At 42.0% G+C, this 9,100-nt stretch overlaps 2 protein-coding genes across 2 annotated transcripts in view; one reads left to right on the top strand and one right to left on the bottom strand.

The window, feature by feature from the left end:
- Positions 1-4,600: 4,600 nt before the first annotated feature.
- On the top strand, positions 4,601-7,195 carry H1-6 (H1.6 linker histone, cluster member). The gene has a single exon (XM_054685637.2). It carries the CDS (start codon positions 4,703-4,705, stop codon positions 5,372-5,374), a length of 672 nt encoding a protein of 223 aa, XP_054541612.1. The 5' UTR covers positions 4,601-4,702; the 3' UTR covers positions 5,375-7,195.
- Positions 7,196-8,492: 1,297 nt separating this feature from the next.
- The window catches only part of LOC134810327 (uncharacterized), an 84,563-nt gene continuing 83,955 nt past the window's right edge, over positions 8,493-9,100 (bottom strand). Inside the window, exon 6 of the mRNA XM_063813262.1 lies at positions 8,493-8,993. Coding sequence (XP_063669332.1) covers positions 8,581-8,993 — 413 coding nt within the window. The 3' untranslated portion in view covers positions 8,493-8,580. The remainder of the gene's footprint in view (positions 8,994-9,100) is intronic.

Raw genomic sequence — 9,100 nt, 5'->3', positions numbered from 1 at the left:
AGGAGCTGTCTAGGCTGCCCAAGTATGCAGGTCTCCTCTATCATCCTGTGTTAACCATCTTCCATGTATCTTTCAACCTCATGGTCATCTGCAGCATGTCTAGGGGTCATATCTATGTTCCATGCAGGAAAAAAGGGTAAAGGCAAAGGGAAGTAGGCATGTACCATCTTAATGCACACCTTGGGTTTCAGAAAATTTAAGAAGAAAGACTTTCTGCTTTTCTCTGACTATTCTGTATTCTGGATTACAACGCAACAGAAACGTCACCTTAAATTCTAATGTTTTTCTCTCCTTGCTTTCAAAAACTGACTCATTAACCTCCACGTGGCTTGGAAAAATTATTTCAGTCATCCAGTAATGAGCTGTTCATAGAAATGTTTTGGACATCAAGTCTGTGTTGTTAGCATTATACATGTTAAGCATAGAATAAAAAACAACATGATGTGGGTACATTTCTTTACTTACATATAAGTACTTATATACTTATAGCTGAAAAGAGAGGTTGAAATGTCAGGTGGAACAGAAATAAGATTACCTAGATGTTTCTCCTATGGGTGATTTTCAGCTATGCTAATCTTTCTTCCAGGTCAGGTACTTCCAGAACTTCCTAATTAAATGGTGGCCCTGATCTTAGTTCCTGTCTCCTCTTAGACATTTTCCAGGACTACAGAAGATGTGCAGTTTATAAATGAGTAGCAGAAACCTACTGAACAAATTATTCAGGCTCATCTGAACAGAGAGGACACCCTCTCTGCTATACTCTCTCAGTGATTTCCCTGCCTTGGGGTCAATTATTGTCTTGGACATTGATTTAAGCACATAATAATTGTTGTCATTGCTTATGTTTGGATTTCATCTCCCAAAATAGATGGTAAGTTCTTTAGTTTAGAGACCAAGTAATACTTAAAAAAAAATTTTGTGTGTGTGTGTGTTTTTTCTGTGTCTCTCAGCCCTGTAATAGCATCGTACTTACACTTGTTAGATTTTTAGAGACAACTTTTACAAAACATGGAATTATCTACATACCCTTTCTACAAAACAGACAAATTAAATACTCAGTAGTTGAACCAAAAATAGCAGTTCAAATAAAATACTTGAAAATGAAGAAATCATTTGAACAGAGTTAAAGTTAATCGTAAAATAATGTCTGTAAAAATTATTGCCAGTCAAATATAAAGTTCAAAAATAGTGCTTGAAAAAGGAAGAATCATATGAAAAGGGAGTACTCATTTTAAAAATGTTAGATTTCAGGAAAAGCCAAGAAGTGAGTATGGTAAGAGTGCTGTCAAGTGAAACCCTGCTAATCTCACTGAACATGTAAAAATCTGTAGATGCCTTTATTTTATTCACTCACACACATATGTAGAAAGAGAACTATATGGTAAACATTAAAAAAACCAAATTAGAATGTAAAATTAATACTTTAAAAAATGGGCTGTATACTTTTCTTATCACCGGAGATAAGAATTTATTATTTTTTAAAAAAAGTTATTTTCTCTGTGACTGTTTCCATGACTTTGCTACTTAGAAGTTAGAGATGCCAAAGTTTATCTAAGAAAATGTTTATGGAAATATTATTTCAATAATGAATGTTTAGAAGACTGAATTTCCTGACTGGGCACAGTGGCTCATGCCTGTAATCCCAGCACTTTGAGAGGCTGAAGAAGGAGGATCGCTTGAGTCCGGGAGTTCAAGACCATCCTGGGCAACACAGCGAGACCCTGCAGCAAAGTAAAAAGAAAAAAGAATTGAAAAAGGAAGACTGAATTTCCTTTGGGCAAGTCATGTGACATTCCTGTGCCTCAGTTTCTTCATCTATAAAGTTAATTCCTACATTTTTGGGGAAGGGGGAGAAAAAGGATAGTGACTGGCACAGAAGAAGCACTATATACTATATATATGTGGATATCATTTGTTTTTATGGTACCATTTTAGCTATCTAATGCAAAATATGAATCTTTTTTTTCTGGGTCATAAATTATGGAATGTAAGAATTTTCTAAATTCTCTAATTCTGTGTTAGTTTTAAAGCAATGGAGTAACATATCTGTCAACTTGTAAATATAAGGATCAACCTGATCCACAATTTGACCCCTAGCCACTAATATTTAATAGTACAACACTCAGAAATTATCAAAGGTCAGAGAAGCCAAACAAATGTAAAAACATACAGGTGCTCAGAAAGATGCACCTGTAATCTCTCTAAGGAGAAATATTTTCCAAACTGAGTGACACGGTGCTTTAGTGAGTTGTGAAATCAATCTCATGATTTCCAACCTAGTGTTCTTTTAAAAATGAACTAGTCCACAGTAGAATATACTAAAGTGCTGGTGCTTAAGATAGTATTGTTTTCTGGAAAAAAAAAAAAATTTTTTTTTTTTTTTGAGACAGGGTCTCGCTCTTGCCCAGGCTGAAGTGCAGTGGCACAATCATGCTCACTGCAGCCTTGACATCCTGGGCCCAAGTGATTCTCCCACCTCAGCCTTTTGAGTAACTGGGACCACAGGTACGTGCCACCACACCCAGGTAATTTTTTAATTGTAGAGACAGGGTCTTGCTATGTGCTTAGGCTGGCCTTGAACTCCTGGGCTCTAGTGATCCACTAGCCTCAGCCTCCCAAATTTATGGGATTATAGGCATGAGCCACCTTACCTGGCCTGTTCCCTGAATTTTTTTTTCTTTCAGGTGTTTGTGCATATGTGTGTGTGTATGGGTATAACAGAGAGACAGAGAGAAAGAAACTTTTCTATCTCACTTTGCAATCAGAAGTTTGAAGTCTTATCTTTTGGCTTTTGTTTCAGAAATATTTCAAATGTAGACTCTCCTTTACCACACTGTCCCCTTAGGCAAGGTCTTTGCCATTTTTCTGAGACTATTGCAACAGACTCCCAACTTCTGACTGTGGGCCCTTCTCAAAAATGATTGTTTATGCAATAAATCTAAACCCAAGACAACTACAACAATACAACAAATTCTCTGCTTAAAAACTTCCAATGTCTGCCGGGCGCGGCGGCTCACGCATGTATTCCCAGCACTTTGGAGGCAGAGGCGGGCAGATCACTTGAGGTGGGGAGTTCGAGACTAGCCTGGCCAACATGATGAGACCCCATCTCTACTAAAAATACAAAAAATTAGCCAGGCATGGTGGTGGGCGCCTATAATCCCAGCTAATTGGGAGGCTGAGGCAGGAGAATTGCCTGAACCTGGGAGGTGGAGGTTGCACTGAGCCAAGATCACACCATTGCACTCCAGCCTGGGCAACAAGAGCAAAACTCTGTCTCAAACCAAACCAAAACAAAACTTCTAATATCTACCAAATGTTTCACACAAGTATTTGGGGATCTTCACAAATGGCCCTTATGGAGTTTTCCTTTGCTGAGACCCTATGCTCTGGCCACACTAAACTCATTCAGCATCCCAGAGAGGCCTCAGCCTTTGTGAGCAAGCTCTTATCTCCAGGCCTCTCACAAAGACCTGTTCCAGTAGAAGCTCAGGGGAGCACACTGGACATTATTCCAACAACCCTTTCCCCACAGCTATGCAGCCAAATCTGCCAGCTCAGTTAATTAATTAAGCAATTCAGAGATGAGGGTCTGCCCAGGCTGGAGTGCAGTAGCTGCGACCTCAAGCTCCTGGGCTCTAAGTGATCCTCTTCAGTCTACCCAGAAGCTGGGACTGCAGGCATGTGCCACCACACCCAGCTAATTTTTTTTTTTTTTTTCAGTAGGGACCAGGCCAACCTAGTCTTGAACTCCTGGCCTCCAGCCTTCCGAAGTGCTGGGATTACAGGCATGAACCACTGCGCCCAGCCAACCCGCCCAGTCTTGTTAGACATGGGGTCTGTAGTTTCTAGTAGGTTCTTGAGTCTAGGGTTCCTACTTCAGGTTTTATAGTTAATTTAGGGGAGGGACTGTGTCTGTTTATCTGGGGATGTAGGGGCAGGCAGGGGGATAGAGGGGACTTCAATTAATGAAACCAGAAGCAAAACTCAGTTGAGGACACCGGTCATGAGAGTGGCCTGATTATGGCCAATCTTACATAATGTGTGAGATCTTGATATTACCCCATCCTTGAGAGTCCTCTATAAAGCTACAGGGACTTGGGAGCACCTTTAATTACAGACAACCCATGTTCCTGTGGATTATGGTTTATTAGATTGCACATGCCTAAATAAAGACATCCTCTGCAGTCTTTTGACAATTCTATAAGCATCTTCTGACTCCGCAATTAGACAGCTAAGAGATCTGTGTTACTTCCCTCACATATATAAATAATTTTAAATAAAAATCATGGCGTGAATAATTTCTTTCCTCTACCGATTTGAAGCTATCCATTTGGAAGACCACTCTGAAGAGATGAAATAAGTCTTCTGCCAAAGATTACTTATTAATTTACAAGGACAAGGGGAAGTTTTGTTCCTCTCCGTGAATTTGATTGAAAATCGAGGGCTTTCTCGAATAGTTTTGGCATCCAGGGTCATTTTTCATTAAAAAGAGAAAAGTCATGTCAAATATGAATTTCCGCAGATTATTCAGCACTAGACTCTGGGAGATTCTGTAAAGAGGGGTTTTGTTATAGTCACCTTTTCCGGGTAAAACAAACACAAATACTCCTCCTCCAAGGGGCGGGGGCGGTGCCTAGGTGATGCACCAATCACAGCGCGCCCTACGCTATATAAGGCCCCGAGGCCGCCGGGGTGTTTTATGCTTTTCGCTGGTTATTACATCTTGCGTTTCTCTGTTGTTATGTCTGAAACCGTGCCTGCGGCTTCTGCCAGTGCTGTTCCAGCCGCTATGGAGAAACTTCCAACCAAGAAGCGAGGGAGGAAGCCGGCTGGCTTGACAAGTGCAAGTCGAAAAGCGCCGAACCTCTCTGTGTCCAAATTGATCACCGAGGCCCTTTCAGTGTCACAGGAACGAGTAGGTATGTCTTTGGTTGCGCTCAAGAAGGCATTGGCCGCTGCTGGCTACGACGTAGAGAAGAATAACAGCCGCATCAAACTGTCCCTCAAGAGCTTAGTGAACAAGGGAATTCTGGTGCAAACCAGGGGTACTGGTGCTTCCGGTTCCTTTAAGCTTAGTAAGAAGGTGATTCCTAAATCTACCAGAAGCAAGGCTAAAAAGTCAGTTTCTGCCAAGACCAAGAAGCTGGTTTTATCCAGGGACTCCAAGTCACCAAAGACTGCTAAAACCAATAAGAGAGCCAAGAAGCCGAGAGCGACAGCTCCTAAAAAAGCTGTTAGGAGCGGGAGAAAGGCTAAAGGAGCCAAGGGTAGTAAGCAACAGCAGAAGAGCCCAGTGAAGGCAAGGGCTTCGAAGTCAAAATTGACCCAACATCATGAAGTTAATGTTAGAAAGGCCACATCTAAGAAGTAAAGAGCTTTCCGGGAGGCCAATTTGGAAAGAACCCAAAGGCTCTTTTAAGAGCCACCCACATTATTTTAAGATGGCGTAACACTGGAAACAAGTTTCTGTGACAGTTATCTATAGGTTTAAGTTGTGATGCAGCTGAGTTGAAAAGTCTTGAGATTGGAGGATTAATTCAGGCCAGGCTTCAAGACCATCCTGGGCAACATAGCCAGACTACCATCTATACCAGGGGTCCTCATTCCCCCGGCCACCGACCGGTAACCGGTCCCTGTCCATGGCACGTTACGAATTGAGCCGCACAGCTGAGGGGTGAGCGAACATTAACCAACTGAGCTCCACCGCCCGTCAGGTTAGCTGCAGCATTAGATTCTCATAAGCTCAAACTGTATTGTGAACGGCACATGCAAGGGATCTAGGTTTCAGGCTCCTTGTGACAATCTAATGCCTGATGATCTGAGGTTGGAGCAGTTTTAGTGCGGAAATCATTGCTCCCAGCCCCTGCACCCCCTGGTCCGTGGTATAATTGTCTTACACAAAACCGGTCTCTGGTGTCAAAAAGGTTGGAGACTACTGGTTTTACAAAAAAGTAAATTAGTCAAGCATGGTTGGCATGCTCCCTTAGTCCCTGCACCCAGGCGTTTAAGGATACAGTGAGCTATGATGGTGCTACCTCACTCCAGCCTGGGTGACAGCGAGTCAGACGTTGTCTCAAAACTTTAAAAAAAAAAAAAAGTTAAAACAGAAAAAGGGCTTCTTGTCAGAGACTGCCGTATATCTAGAGGTCCAGGAACTAAAAAGTCTGATGTCCAATCCTGAAAAGCTCGATGGTGCACTAGAGGAGGCTTTTACATGTAAGAGCATCTAAGTTCTGGAAATGCCAGTGTCAGGGAAGGGAAGTGGAGAGCAATTTGGCATCCAAACATAACTTGCTGATACTTTTTTTTTTTTTTTTTAACACAAGTACTACATTCTAGTCTTTCTGTGGTGTCATTGTAACTATTGTTTCTTAATATGCTATCCACTGACTTCAAGGGATCAATAAATAGGAATCAAGATGTCCCAGAATATGGATTAGGGGAGTTTTTTTGTTTGTTTGTTTTTTTTCATCTATTCATTATCCTGTAGCTGAAATTTAGAATTTTCTTCCATTGTGTGTGACTGATAGAAATAACAAATTTGTAGGTTATAGTTGTTGCAAGAATCTGGAAATCGTGCTTGCTTATTTCCGAAGTACTATTAGGTATATCAACAAAAACACACATATTACGGTCAAGTGGTTTGATAATTATTTTAATATTATTCGTCTAATACAATTGTAACCCTATGAATTACTTTAAGTATCTTATTTATGAAAAGAATCTGTAAGTTTCATCAGACTACCAGAGCATTCCGAAGACTGAAAAATTTTAAGAATCCAAACCTTAATGGAAATGTTGGAGGCTGCCCAATTAGGTTCTGAATTCAACCTTCCTGAATCCACAAACTTGTTTTAACTCTCGGTCTGAGGTAAACTACGTTTCTCTTTAAATAAACATAGTTTAATTTTCCTTTGATTTTTGATTTAGTATTCTTACCGATCATCATAAATAACCAATGCTAATGTTAGTCTACTTTGGACCATGATATTTCGAGAAACTTTGAACAAAGTCCCCTGCAAAACTATGCATTGCATTATTTCACATACATTTAAGTTTTCCAGACGGTTCAATAGTACCTCACTTTTCTGAACTTATTTGTATAGTTTGGCATCTTTTTAAAAATTGTGTCTTATAATGAAAGGTTGTAAACATTATGTTTTAAATTTGTATAGATAAAATCAACCACAGACCTTTCCTTGCTTGGATGTAATTGCCATTGTTTCCCAATGAGTTCGGAATTACTAGGATTGTGCAAAAATATGCCTCACTTGCCTGACATAGCAGAGAGCCATTTTGTCTAAATGCTGTGCCCAGCAATGGACTGTCGCCAGATTCTCATCACATACAGTGAGGATGAACAACTGGCCTCTCCCAGCAGCTGGCCGGTCTCTCAATAATATGGGACTCCCTCAAGATGGCTTCCTGCACCTTTGCTCCTCTAGCCTTGTATGTATACAAGGCTAGCATGCCTGGCATACATAAGGTTAAAAACAAAATCAACAAGTTATGGTTCTTCCTCCAGTTCTGGGGATTATTAGACCACTTTGTTTGTTTGTTTGTTTTGGATGGAGCCTCGCTCTGTCACCCAGGCTAGAGTGCAGTGGCACAATCTCGGCTCAATGCAACCTCCGCCTCCAGGGTTCAAGCAGTTCTCTGGCTCAGCCTCCTACGTAGCTGGGATTACAGGTGCCCGCCACCACGCCCGGCTAATTTTTGTATTTTTAGTAGACGGGGTTTCACCATCTTGGCCAGGCTGGTCTTGAACGCCTGACCTCGTGATCCACCCACCTTGGCCTACCAAACTGCTGGGAATACAGGCGTGAGCCACCGCGCCCGGGCTTAGACCACTTTGTTTTGGCCAATAGGACAACAGCCACAGAACCCTCCGCAAATGAGAGCTTGTCCCTAAAGATGCTTTATTTACATAGCTGTGTGCCACATGAGCCAAAAGGTGATAACCTTTGTTCAACACGCGCCTCCAGCCCTTCGGTTAAGTCCAAAGTACCATTCTTAGAATGCTCTAAAATACATAATTTTTTTTTTTTTTTTTTTTTTTTTTGAGGAGTCTCGCTCTGTCGCCCAGGCTGGAGGGGAGTGGCGCGATCTCGGCTCACTGCAATCTCTGCTTCCGGGCTAGCTGGGCCTACAGATGCAGACCACCACGCCCGGCTAAGTTTTGTATTTTTTTTGGTAGAGAGAGGGTTTCACCATTTTGGCCAGGCTGGTCTCGGATTCTTGATCTCAAGTGATACACTCGCTTTGGCCTCCCAAAGTGCTGGGATTACAGTCGTAAGCCACTGCGGCCAGCAAAATGCTTTTTGTGGAGCCAATCACTTTATTAGCGCTTACCTCTCTATGCCTACTTTATGCTTTGAAATTTTGTTACAGTGTGGTCGGTCATGGCAAACACAATTCATTCTTATGCAGGCTATCACGGTTATTTCTGTCATCCAAACTCATTCTCGCAACGCATTTCAGCTCTTTAAACGACTTTGTGAGCGGCCCTGAAAAGGGCCTTTGGGTTTTTTTTGTTTTTGTTTTTTGAAGTTCTCAGGAGACCGCGTATTCTTTGATTCAGCCGCCGAAGCCATACAGAGTGCGCCCCTGACGTTTTAGGGCATATACTACATCCATGGCTGTGACAGTTTTGCGCTTGGCGTGCTCCGTATAGGTGACGGCATCTCGAATAACGTTCTCTAAGAAAACCTTAAGCACACCTCGAGTCTCCTCATAGATAAGACCGGAAATGCGCTTGACGCCACCGCGCCGAGCCAAACGGCGAATAGCCGGTTTTGTAATGCCCTGGATATTATCCCGGAGCACCTTACGATGGCGCTTAGCACCACCCTTCCCCAAACCTTTTCCGCCTTTGCCGCGACCAGACATGATTCCTATCGCAGTGGAAGCTATGAACTGAAACAGTTCCTTAAATACAAACTTGGCGGACCTGACTGAAAACAACATGAGTTGGCGCGGAATTTTTTTTTTTTTCAAATTTGGTCACCAAGTGGGTGGAGCAAGAAAAACTGTTTCATTATGGTTCATTGTTTTGATTGGCCAGTGACAGCTTGCTCTTCGTGGGAGTGGAAGGGTG

Source organism: Pan troglodytes, chromosome 5 (genome assembly GCF_028858775.2).
Source record: "Pan troglodytes isolate AG18354 chromosome 5, NHGRI_mPanTro3-v2.0_pri, whole genome shotgun sequence".
Classification (NCBI taxonomy): domain Eukaryota; kingdom Metazoa; phylum Chordata; class Mammalia; order Primates; family Hominidae; genus Pan; species Pan troglodytes.
Note: the sequence above shows the minus strand (reverse complement) of the source record. Positions and strands in the feature narration are given on the sequence as shown.

What these genes read in the sequence shown, in the direction of transcription:
- H1-6 (XM_054685637.2), top strand. Translation starts at nt 4,703, where the DNA reads ATGCTTTTCGCTGGTTATTACATCTTGCGTTTCTCTGTTGTTATGTCT.